Source organism: Callionymus lyra, chromosome 8 (genome assembly GCF_982586985.1).
Source record: "Callionymus lyra chromosome 8, fCalLyr1.hap1.1, whole genome shotgun sequence".
Lineage (NCBI taxonomy): Eukaryota > Metazoa > Chordata > Actinopteri > Syngnathiformes > Callionymidae > Callionymus > Callionymus lyra.
The window spans coordinates 9791481-9804187 of record NC_141825.1 but is presented as its reverse complement, the minus strand read 5'-3'; the positions used below and the strand labels follow the sequence as shown (position 1 = coordinate 9804187).

At 40.2% G+C, this 12707-nt stretch overlaps 1 protein-coding gene across 1 annotated transcript in view; it reads left to right on the top strand.

Annotated features, from left to right (window-relative positions):
• Positions 1 to 10709, top strand: part of gnrhr4 (gonadotropin releasing hormone receptor 4) — a 51301-nt gene extending 40592 nt beyond the window's left edge. The window contains exon 3 of the mRNA XM_087797073.1: positions 10255 to 10709. Within this exon, the coding sequence (XP_087653199.1) occupies positions 10255 to 10709 (455 nt within the window). The remainder of the gene's footprint in view (positions 1 to 10254) is intronic.
• Positions 10710 to 12707: the final 1998 nt, after the last annotated feature.

Below are 12707 nucleotides of genomic sequence, written 5' to 3'. Positions count from 1 at the left end.
ATTGCTTGTTGTTTTAGAGTTTAGTTTTTATCCTACTACCCTCCAAGAAAAATATAATATAACTGATCAATGTTTCAGTCTCAGGGAAAAGGAACACCAATTGGTCGTCATGGTGAATCTGAGAATATGCGATAGATCCCTAGGTCTACTGAGGAAGCCAATAAAGCCTGGACGCCCTTGTTTTGGATTTGTTTAACCAAGCCCATTTATATCGGAATTCTACTTTTGTGCAACAGGCCACTGGTCTTTGTAGATGTATCTGTTTTTTTTAGATATGTAGTGGATTGTGATGATGTTGATCTGCACATGTGTAAATGTGGGCTCCGACTACCTTAACATATTCCAGTTATTATGTTAGTCCCCGCAAGTAGGGTCATGGAAGTGATTTATAAAAATGATATTCACTTTACAATAGAGTTGGGTGTTAGCTTTGACGCTAAGAAGCACTCAATTATAATCAAAACATATTAGCCTAATTTAAAGAGTAAAGCTTGTGAACGTGGCCTTGAGACAATGTTGAATATTCAAAGAACCTCTGTAGGTTTTTTGGACTGTGATATGTACGCACACAAAGAATATACAGCAACAACAAACAACCGTTATGCCGGCTCACCACTACGCACTTTTATATTATCTAAAAAAAAAACTAAAAAAAAAGCACTAAGAAAAAAGCAACAACTTAACAATTCAGAATAAGAATCAATACGAAATGACGTTTCTATTTGTGCAGGCTTTTCCTTGAATTTCTCGAACTCCTGTGTTGTTCTCGGTGTTGTCTTGATCTTTGAAGTATGTACTGTTTTGAGTATTGTTTTGATTGTTAAAGCGCTTTGTGACCCTGGTCTCGAAAAGCGCTATATAAATATATATTACTTACTTACTTACTTACTTAAATGCTGAACTGTATTTGGTTGAAAACCCTCCTGAGGAGAGTTAGAACCCAGAATTAACTATTAAGTTCATGAGGCGAATGCATGTACAGCGCAACCTAATGAGGATTAATTGAAATTACTCTCTGAATGATTAGAGTTACTCACCCGCATGTTGATTGTGGGAACCAACAGATGTAATCAAGCTCCTGTCTTACTCCATCTACTCACTGTGTACAGAAATAGTCAATGGCTGTCCCCCCGCAGTAACTGGGTTTTGCTGTGTTTGCTTTATTCCACTCGGGAGCATCACTGCAATCATCAGTTTTGTGATTACCTCCATTCAATAATGGTGGGTGTTTGTCATTTTCTTTGTGTTCTCCCTGTACTTTGTTGGTTTACTCTGATCTTTTACCACAGTCCACAAACAAACAGAGGTAGATGGATGACTCTGAACTAAAGGCCAACCTAATGGCTGTCCCCGGACACCTTTCAATCAATATTTAAACTTGGGTTTTTTGCTGGTTTCTTACTCCATTTAAAATGGTACAATCAGTAATGGCAACAAAAAATAAGATTGAGAGCTTGGATTATGCTGGTATGTTTTTTACATTTACCAGAATGGCGTTCTTCTGCTGCTTATCCACAATCACAAAGCCTGGCGGGATGGTCCATACCATTTTGTCAATCTGTATATGGAAGTCCCACCTTGGCTCGGCCATTCTCCACCATCTTGAAGGTTCTTCCTATCTAGACCTGGACCATTGTAGGGTCCTCTTTTCACACCGTGGACCCGGGATCTTGCCTGATTTATGGTATATATGGCCCATTTTCTTCTGGTGCTCAAGGCCTTTCATAATGAGTTCCATCTCTGTCAGTTTACATTGTTTGAGACATTCACTAAGCGCTTTATCTCTTGGGGCAATCTCCCTGAAATGGTCATGGGATTTAGATGTTAATCTTGAATAGTGGTTCTTATGCTCACAAACCCTCGGCTCCCTTCTTTACGCTTTGTGTGTAGCTTCTGGATCCTGGAATCGGGGTGGAGTGACTGCAACATATGTGGCCTTAGTTTCCTCCTTTGGCCAGATTATTATTTTAGATGGGTATCCTATCACCGGTAAGGCATAGCTGTTAATTGCCCAGACTTTTTTTTCGGACGTTGTGCCAACTCTTGCTGCAGTCCTGATGTACAGTATTCAACATTTGATGGATACATGTGTAGATGGCTAAAGTTAGACTCAGGAGTGAAGTTTCATTACCTTATAGAGTATGCAATGAGAGTCATGTTGACCTTGTACAATATCAGACAATGCAGAATTTTAGAGTTTGGCATTAAATTGTAGGTTTTCTTGTAATCAATCCAGGCAGTGCACAGGTTGGTCTGTCTGGTTCTACAGACTCGGATGACCGCTCTGTCATCCAACAGCTGGTGTTTTGCTTCCCTGTTTTTTTGTTTTGTTTACAGATGCCCTTCTGTGTTATTGGCATGGAACTAGTTATGTGTCTACTAATCTTATCCACAATGATTTGTGTGGCCTTCTCTTGGACATATTAACCACTTTGCAACATTTTTATATATGTTTCCAGCCTCGGGGGTCTTTACCTTAGATAGTAAATATTGCCTATGCATGGTGCTCTATCTTTTGTGATTCATCAAATGTGTGTGTTTCAACTCTACTTTTATGCCGACAGAGAGGGTTGTAAGTACCATAAATTCTGGACTACAGAGCGCACCGGATTAAAAGCATCATGCTTTAATTTTAGAAAGAAAATCCATTTTGTACTTCTTCAAGCCGCATGAGTTGCATATATCCCACGTTGTAATATAAAAAAAATGTGCTCAAAAAAGTGATATCTTCTTATTGTAACAGACTGTCTCAAATGACTTATCGAGAGGAAGTCACACACACATTATCAAGGGGCGGACTCAATGACAGCTCTGCTGTGACAGCAGTTATTTTATCAAAACGACAAAACACCCACCAAAGCTGATTCTGAAGGAAACTTTTTAATTAATGAACAAAAGATGCTCCACGACGGAGGAATAAATACACAGTTCTTTAGGAAAAACACAACTTAAACACCCGCGATCAACCCAAAGAAAAAAATACCCAAAGTCCCAATGCTCATGTCCAACAGACATCCAAGAAAGGAAGCGATCAATGTTGAAATCCCATAAATCCAAAGGAAAATACACCCAACACTGAGAAGGTGCAGAGACGTCGATCTGCCTGCGACACCTGCCTGATGTGAAGAATTTGTCTTCAAGCGCGCAATCACGGCATAAGTGACTGATGAAAGAGAAAACTATTTCTATACAGAGAAGAAAAAAACAATTTATTATGTGAGATATTTACACAGAAAGATATTAGACGGGAAGATTTTTTTTAATTTTTTTTTTATTTAATCCTCTTGGTAACATAAACAAACATTATAACAGAACGAATATCTTTGCAAATGCGCATTTACTGATCGCCTTCTTCATCGTCCTCCTGCCCACTAAAACCCTCAAAGTCCTCTAACTCTGTGTCCGAATTAAAGCTCTGCTGGATCTGTTCACTCACTTCAGTCACCTGAGCGCACGCCGGCCTCTTCATCCCCCAGCAGTCCATCCTTTCGAAAACCTGATGGTGATGGTTGATGTTTGGACACGGCTCCACACATTTAGGATCCACTGGCAGACTTGAGTTAAAGATGCTCTTCCCGTGCGGCCTGTTTTTGATTAAGGATTTCTCGCCGCTCGTCATCCCAGACTCACACTCTTCACGCAGCGCCACTTTAAATGCCCGGTTCACGCTGGTGTCCAGTGGCTGCAGATACTTTGTGGTGCCCCCAAGAATCACAGCTAAGTTTGTGCACTTGATGGTAGCTTTCACTCAATCATTATGCGAAAAAAGCCTCCTGGTCAGTTTGCGTAGCACTCGCTGAGCCAATCCCTCAATAGGCTCTCAATCACCCAACCTTTCTTATTGACTTTCACCACGATTTCTTTTAAAAATTATTCCTTTGGCTTGTCAGCTGCTTAAAAATCGGTGAAAGCTTTACACCCGATAATGTGCAGCTCAGAACACAGGTAAAATGTTTTCTCTCATGGCCGCTTGTTTTCAATGTGATGGACAGGTCACCTTTTTTTTATCTTTTATTTTTGACGTCAGAGGTACTTCATCCATATTTATGATCTCATCTGGCCCGATGTAATTCTCTGCTATCTTTGTTTGAGTGAATGTGTGGAAGTTAGCAAGTTTCTCCTCGCAGGGAGCTGCTGACACAAAGTCGTGCGTGCCCTAACGGAATGGCTTTTTTCGTTTCATGAATCTAAATCACCACAATGGCCCACCTCTAAAATCTTCTATTCTACTTCGTTGGCGATTGCTCTAGCCTTCAGTCTGATCTGCACAGCAGATATACCTGCCCTCTGTGTGTTTACCCAGTCATCCAGAAAGTTTTCAAGTTTCTGGCCCTCTGCCATGATTACCTCTGAAAGCTTTTGTCATCTTTCTGCATTGGCTCAGTTCTTCGCCCTGAGGTCTCCACCTTCTTATGATCAATTCATTTATCCCAAGATTACGAGCGACAGCTATATTTCCTTCTTTAACCGCCAGAGTGATCACCACTAACTTAAAAGCTGCATCATATGTTTTCTTCTAGTATTGTCCATGTTAATGAGGGCGAGTACAATCAATGACTCATTTACAATAGTTGTAAAAGTGCACTTGATTAATCACAAAATGACATTGGACGTCTGTGAACTACTCATCAATTTTATTGGTCGACTGTTACTTGGCAAAATGCTTTTGGCACCACTAAAACAAAACGAATTTCCACTGGATTCGTCTCAGCAATTCACACATTAAAGTCAATTAAAGTTATTCCACCGCGATCGCACCACAAAGGAAGTGAAACGTACAAAGCATCGGGTAAATTTAAAAATCCAACACAATAATCAAACTCCCGATTGCGTAACACTACTTTGTAAACAATACATCACATCCGGTTGCCACTTACCCATGATTGGAGTTGAAAAGAGCAAGGAAATTTTGATGTGACCTGCAGATCAAACTCAGAGCGTCCAGAGAATTGAGTGCGGATCGATAGACACTTTCCACCCTCAACGGCCGCCATCTTAGTGACGTTAACAACGCTTAACTGAAGCTACGTCACTGACGATGCATCTTCAGAGCAGATACCGGCATAAATGTCTCCAGAAAACACTTCTTTTTTTTGTTTTAACCACAAAACAACACAACAATAATAACACAATTCAACACAACTTAATAACTTGTTGCAATAGGAGAAAAGTGCTGTCAAGTGTCGTTGCTAGTGTTCCAACTTCCGTTTGCGATCAGTGTTAAAAAGTAGAAGAAGAAGCTGTCGAGTCATTTCTGGTAAGTTTGTACTGTTTGATTTGAGACAGTATTACCCTGTCCATATTTGGCCAAGTACTTGCACTATCTTAATGTGTACTATAAACCAGTGCACTCGGAGAAGTGCGCGAATTGAGACACAGCCCAATTTTCAAGGCTTGATTAACCTCTGTTACAGCATAACAGCTGAAAGTTGTTAATCCATGTCTTGTTCCCTGAAAACGGCAATTCTTTAATGTATTTTTTGTTTTTTGGAACCTTGTCTTTTTTTTTTTACTTTAGCACTTCACTACTTACCTCTTTACCATTTAAAACTATTCATTGGAATTGAATGGCTTGAATAAAAGGTTAATTAAAAAAAGTTTTTATGAATTATATGTAAATGGGAGCAGTGTTTGACCCCATCAAGTGCTCATTAGCAAGCAAATTACAGACACATGTTATTACACATCATCTTCCCACATTCAGTGGACGTGTTCGTCGTTGAGCATTCATGCCGCAAAGCTCTTCAGGGAAATGCAGAATGGAACTCTTGCACTACACATTAGTGGTGCCATCCGCTTGTATTGTTCATTGTCAACTGATGCATTCACAAAACAAAATGGGTGAAAGGAAGCATAAATCCACCATTATAATTAAGACGTAAGTTCACATCGGTCGCTGGTAAAAAAAAAATTAAATACTAATATAATAGAAAAACAATTATTCAGCTTCCAGAGAAGCAGTCGTAGGAAGAAGAAAATTTTGAGCTGCATCACGAAACAAACAAGTCAATTTCCTCTCCCAACTCTGAAGTGCTCTGCCATGAGCGTGCCTGGAAACAGAGCAGCTGCTGTTTACCAAAACCACCCGCAGTAAACAGGTTGCGAGATTTTTCATTTCGGGTGTATCATCTGTCTGCAAAGAATTTGAGCTGTAACGTGACTGAGCAGGGGTTTGAACCTCTATTTCCTATGGTCTTCTTCTGGGAGATCCAGATGCAGCTTTTCCATCATCGTGCAAGTTCTTAAACGTTTAAATTTTGAGGCTCGTCGTCGCACCATTCTAATCTTCAATTTCATTGGTAAAATCAAGTTGCAAAATCCGGACTTTTCTCCGCATGACTACTGAAGCCAGCACTTTATTATGCAGGAAATATTCCTCTGCCAGAGGGGATGCACTCTTATTTCATCTCATATCAGGTCTCCACGAGGTACAGGCTTGTCGAAGCTTTTGAAGCGGCATACAGAGTAGCAGTGCAGCCCACCGACCAAGCATGTTGTCATCCTTGTGGATATGGAAAACGAAAGAAAGTCTCAAGCCGCCGAAAGTTGTTTTTTTTTGGACAGTTCTCTGCTCTTTGCTGAGCCATCTTATTGAGTCAAGTTCAGCAAAAAGTTGTGAACTCCACCATTCGAAACAACATTGTCAGTAAAGGTTACTGCAAAGTTGGTTGACGCTGAGTCGAGAGGATGAACTGCGGTCTTAAGTATTTCACGGGTACTGATCCTTTCTCTGGCAGACTGAAAGTTCTGAAAGGAGCAGAGGAGTGTTAGTGTGTGATAGCTCACCAAAAAATCAAATTAAACTTATTTTTACCCACCCTCAAGCGACTAAGGGTTGGGATTGTTTTCAGAGTAATCAAGTTCAAAAATCGTGGTCCAAAAACAACACAATTAAAAATGTCTAAAAACATCAACAGTTAAATATCGCAAGAACTTCCAGTCTACTGTCAACACTACTGTCCACTGGATGCGAAATTTACTTCCTTTTGTTGAAACATGTTATCATTACTTGCTCTGAGCCGCCATCTTAAGTAAGTAAGTAATTTATATTTGTAGAGCGCTTTTCCAGACCAGGGTCACAAAGCGCTTAAACAATCAAAACAATCCCCAATAAAATATATACTTAAAAGGTTAAGATAACACAGAGAACAACACAGGAGAATCAGGAAAAAGCCTGCACGAATAAAAATGTCTTGAGATGTTTCTTGAAGGAGTCAGTAGACTCGCTCTATTTTAACAGGGGTGGTCAACCCGGTCCTCAAAGAGGAGGTGCAGGTGTTTGTTCCAACCATTCAAGAGGACACATTTTCACCAATCAGGTGTCCTAGGAGTGTAATCAGTTGATTGTCAGTCTGGTGTTGCTTGTTTCAGCTGAAACCTCATTGGTAAAACTGGGCATGCTTAATCGGTTGGAACAAAAAACTTGCACCCACTGCGGCTCTTTGAGGACCGGGTTGGCCACCCCTCTCTAGTAGAAGAACTCACATTTCTCCGATCCTTAAATTTCTTCACTGGCTGCCAGTTTCTTTCAGGATCAACTTTAAAATTCTGGTTCTTACTTTCAGATCTAGTCATGGTCAGACCTAACATCAGTGATCTGATCCAGCCTTACACCCCAGCTCGGGCTCTGAGGTCTGTGGATCAGAATCTACTGATGGTTCCTCGCACACGGTTCAGGACCAGAGGAGAGAAATCCTTCCAGGCTGTTGCTCCTAAGCTTTGGAACGATCTTCCTCTCACTCTGCGCATGATGACGTCATGCCATAAGTCCTAAAGGGTTAAAGGTAGCCAAAGGGGCTCACGGTGAGTGAGCGAGGGCGACTTAAACTGGTATTGAAATGCACTATGAATCTATCCTGGATTGACCAGAAATGCTGCATTATGGATGAGCTCCAGAGCTTTGACCAGCCAGGAGCAGAGTTGCAGTAGTCAAGAAGACACAACACTGGACCAGACCTTGGCTTACCTCGAACCGTATTGAAACATTTCTCGCAGATGATTTTTCCAGGGCCGAGTCGATTGATGTGTGAAGTACTACACCACGCCTAGTTTCCATCACCCTCAGAAATTCACACTGAAGACAGAAGCATGAAAAAAAACGTTTTGAAAAAACTGAAAAAGAGCATCAACACAATTTAAATTGAAACACAATTAGTACAAATTTGAACTAGGGAAACCATTTCTTAAGGTTTTCTAAGAGCAGCTTGTGGATTTATCAGAAACTGTTTTGGGAAAAGGTTTTTAAAGATTCTTATTTGAATAAATTAACCAAAAACCAACTGTTGTGTCAACATGATAGATAGATGTTTTTTCTATTTGGAAAAATATTTAGTAGCTTCACACCTTGCAGGTAATGTGAATCAAGAACGTCAGGTAGCATGCTTGTCTTAAGTTTAAGCATCTCCACCACATAAATTATATTACATAACTGAGAATGTGCTTTAAATATTTGTGCTTCTGGGTAGTAATAATGTCCGGCTGTTAAGATCAATGCTTCTAACCTTAAACTTGATCTGATTAAAAATATATTGAATCTCCCAAATACCTTAAAAGATTTAATAAATAAACTTCTTCAGCAGAAACATTTGGTGCCGCTTGAGTACAAACTTTAAAAACCTCACTGGACTTTGATAAGTGACTATGATAGAAATCAGGTAGAAAAATACCTAAAATCTCTGGCTCCTTTTATCTAGAGAGAGTTTAATGCTGCAGAACTTTCTTTTGAAAAGACATTATCACAGCTTTGTTGTGTATTTACGAACTCTGACAAAGACGTCAGAGTTTTTGTGACTTGAGTTTCATCAGCCAGCCTTGAGATAAAGCCCGCTGCCCTCACACCTGAAGATGATTCACCTGTTAATTCCTCTCGGGTTCACTGCTCCTCTGCAAATAAAGCCTCTGTCGCTCAAACAGACCCGGCCACTTAAAATTTAACTGTTGTGGCAGCTCATCCTCCGTGGCACGTTTGTGTGGACACGGGCGGACAAATCAATGTGTTTTTTTTAGTGAAAAGAGGATTTTAGCCTCAGCCAGACTCTGAGGAAAGTAAGTATTTTAAAGTTTTCCGATAAGAAGGTAATTTTAAACAAGTAAACAGATTTATTTTTTATATTTGAAGAGAAAAATAAAGTATGAATGACTTGTTTATAGAGAAAATATAAAAATAAAATGAAAAATATTTGCTTTTAATGTTCTTTTTACGAGAAACTCGTGTATTTTTTCTCACCTTAATCGAAAGATTATTTTACACAGAATTCGAACTTCATTTGTGTCTTTTCTGAAACTAAATTATTTGTCTAGACTTGTATAAGTGACACCAGTGGACAACAGTGGTAGTGTTAAGCTCGACGGGAGACCACATTTCCCTTTGCAAAAGTTGCCATGTCCCGGTTTGCAGCAGTTGGACCAACTTTCTGTTTCCAGACTACCATTGTCTGAATGAAGGATGTATATAACATAACTTTAACTTTGTTTTTGTGCCGTAATCCCCACCACCCCCACCACCACCACCACTTTTACAGCGAAAATAAAAATGACACAAAACACCTCAAGCCATGGTATATGAGTCGGGTGTCATCACAAGTTTAATGAAAATATTTAAGTACAAAAATATTAACTACCTAGAGCTGCTTTTAGTATATGTGAGTCAAATTAAAGTGATAGTTCATCAAAACTTCACTCATTTTCTACTCACTCTCATGTCTATTAAGGTCTAAGGTTTGGAATTATTTATTTATTTATTTTAGAGTAATCCGTTCTTTTTTTATAGTTATAGGCAAAAATGTATGTTCATTTTAAAGAAGCGACTGACGGTCCGTTGTCATCATCTTCATCTTCGTCCAAAAATGCGCACTTTAAAACATCCATATACCTCCGTGGTACTCTGGTCTGTAACGTCCACCTTGTGATGAGTTCTGACCTGAATTGTCAAAAGAAGAGTGAAGGCGATTAACTCTCGATTCAGTCAGTTATTGTATATCATAAATGCATTTGAGGAGTTTTCCAGAGGGTGACGAGAAGCTGTCACAATCGAAGTCAAGCTTTGGTGTCTTGCATTTGAGCAGTCATGTGTAGCAGGTGGGTCACTGAATAATGGAATGACATGTTTTCTTTTTGCCTGATTGAACACAAGACATCTCATTGCGAATTCTGGATGGCTATCGATGTATTCAAGGAAGCTGTTTGATGGGAAACAAGGAGGATGATTGTAGGAAATGGCATTTAATATTAGTCTCTTTTTTTTCCCCCTCTCAGTGATTTCAAGAGACGTCCATCTGCGGCGCTCCCACAACAACATCCCGAAAGCTCGCATGAGGACTCTCAAGATGAGCATCGTCATCGTGACCTCGTTCATCATCTGCTGGACTCCCTATTACCTCCTGGGCCTTTGGTACTGGCTGTTCCCGGAGAAGATGGAGGAGACGGTGTCACACTCGCTCACCCATATGCTCTTTATATTCGGCCTCTTCAACGCCTGCCTGGACCCCATCACGTACGGTCTGTTTACCATCCATCTCAACCAGGGTCTAAAGAGACGCTGTCGACACTCCAACGCCACCAAATCCGAGACTTGCCTCATGCACATGACAAACAAGTCCCCTCGCCGGCTGACCACCTCTGGAGGCCACAACGTAGACATTGAAGTGGAAACCGACAGCAACAGCGTGAGAAGTGTCACAAGGCCCATCATCGCAGTCAGTGAGATCTAACCAACAGGAATGGTGCTGTACCTCAAAAGCACACCCTGAAATCCCTCATTGCACAACAGAAGGTGTGCAGCGGTTTGTTCCGACTGTCACTGTAAAATATTTCTGACGCCGCTCAGTAAATAACGTGTCTGTGTGTTTTTTCAAGAATTCCATGATGGACAGAGAGTGAAGTTGGACATCAAGCCTTCATTCCTCACTGAAGACGACGCCCCGAGGACTTGACTGAGTTTATATTCAGGTGGACGATCTTCACTGCTGGAGGGCGAAAAACAAATCAAAACGTGTGTTTAAAGGAGATAAATGAGAGCTGACAAATGGTTGGTGCATAGACAGAAGTACGCAGCCCTTTTGTTGAGCAGTGTCTATTTTTTAATGAGACGTTTTATGGTGTGCTTTGTGCAACAGAAAGACCCCTCACGAATGCCAAACGGGTCATAAACATTCACACCTTCTTTGACAAAAACAAAAGAGAGTTTCAGACATTTTCAGCGATAGAAAAACAACACAAAGAAAAGAGCAGTTTCACTTTCCTGTTGATATTCAGGATGCAAGCTATGGTTCCAGTTGTTACACCTCCATGACAGAAGGGGGCAGCATATCTATTTATTTTTTCTTGGCTTTCACAAGAGACGGAATTTATCATCATAAAGTATTTTTGGGGTAACCTAACTTAGAGTCTTAGAGACATGTGGGAGTCGTCTATGAAGATCTATGCTATCATTACAGAAGTGGAATTTTACGTAAGTGACCAGATGGATGTTTTCTGTGATCATTATAATGTTTGTCTGCTCGAGACGGATCTTCTGGAAATCCGTGTCTGCATTGAATATAAATAACTCCAGTGTTAACCTCATCTTCGAAAAAACGCTTCTACACCAAATGGAAAATGAAGATTTTGTGTCAGATATTCCTTTCATCCACACAAAACTATCTTTTGAAATCACACAGACAATTGAAAACAGAAGTGTCGCATCTTCCTCCAAGAGGTTCACAACAATGGAAGAAATACAGAGAAATGCTGATTCAGCGGTACACAAAAAAGACTCCCTTTTATCTGCATGTGAAATATTTAGTTTTTTCCTTTTCTTCCTTTTTATTTTTGTTAAAGCAGTACACACAGGCCTGGAACATTCCATTTTAATGATTTTATGTGGACGCCTGATAACTACCAGGGAAAAGATCAGCCAGAAAAGAGGTTTTGTTTGGACCTTTTGACTCTTTTTCTATTGGTCCGGTTTTCCATTTTCAAACCAGTTTTGATGTTACACGATGACTTAGATGACTGAGCTCTGTCATGACATAACGTGTTATACCCATTATTTTTTTTCTGGGCGAGAGACACCCTGAACAAGTAACCATCTAATATAAAATAACAGCAGGGTACACAAAGAAACACGACCACTTAACACTCAATACACAACTTAAGTATCTCTATCAAGGCTTTCTTTTGTTGGACTGTGGGAGGAAACCTGAGGACAGAAAAACTCCACGCGGAAAGACTGCAGGTTTCTTCAACCAGTTAGCGAACCTACAACCGTTATATTCCTTTAATATTAACTAATCATGAGAGAAGGCGCACGGTGGTTCCTTACAGTAGGAAGGTTGCCGGTTAGATCCCAGGTCGGGAGAGAACTTGTGACCTCTGTGTTCAGTGGTTTTACTCTGGTTTCCTCCCACAGTCCAAAAACATACAGAGTTCGATTGGGAACTTCGGAAAAATTGTCCATAGCTATGAGTGTGAATGTTTGTGTGTTGTTGTGTGCGAAAGCCTGGTGTCCTGTCCAGGGTGTCCCCACAATGGATGTGACCGCCATAATGGATAAAACGTTGGAAAATGAATTAATAATCATGACATCATGACAATTCATGATGTAAAAATTCTAACCGGGCAAATGGTATTCACTCAATTTTTCGTTTGAAAGAAATTAAACTTCATTTTTCTTACATTATCTGTATTTATGAATTCATGTGCCAAACAAAGCAAAATGAGTTGCTGGT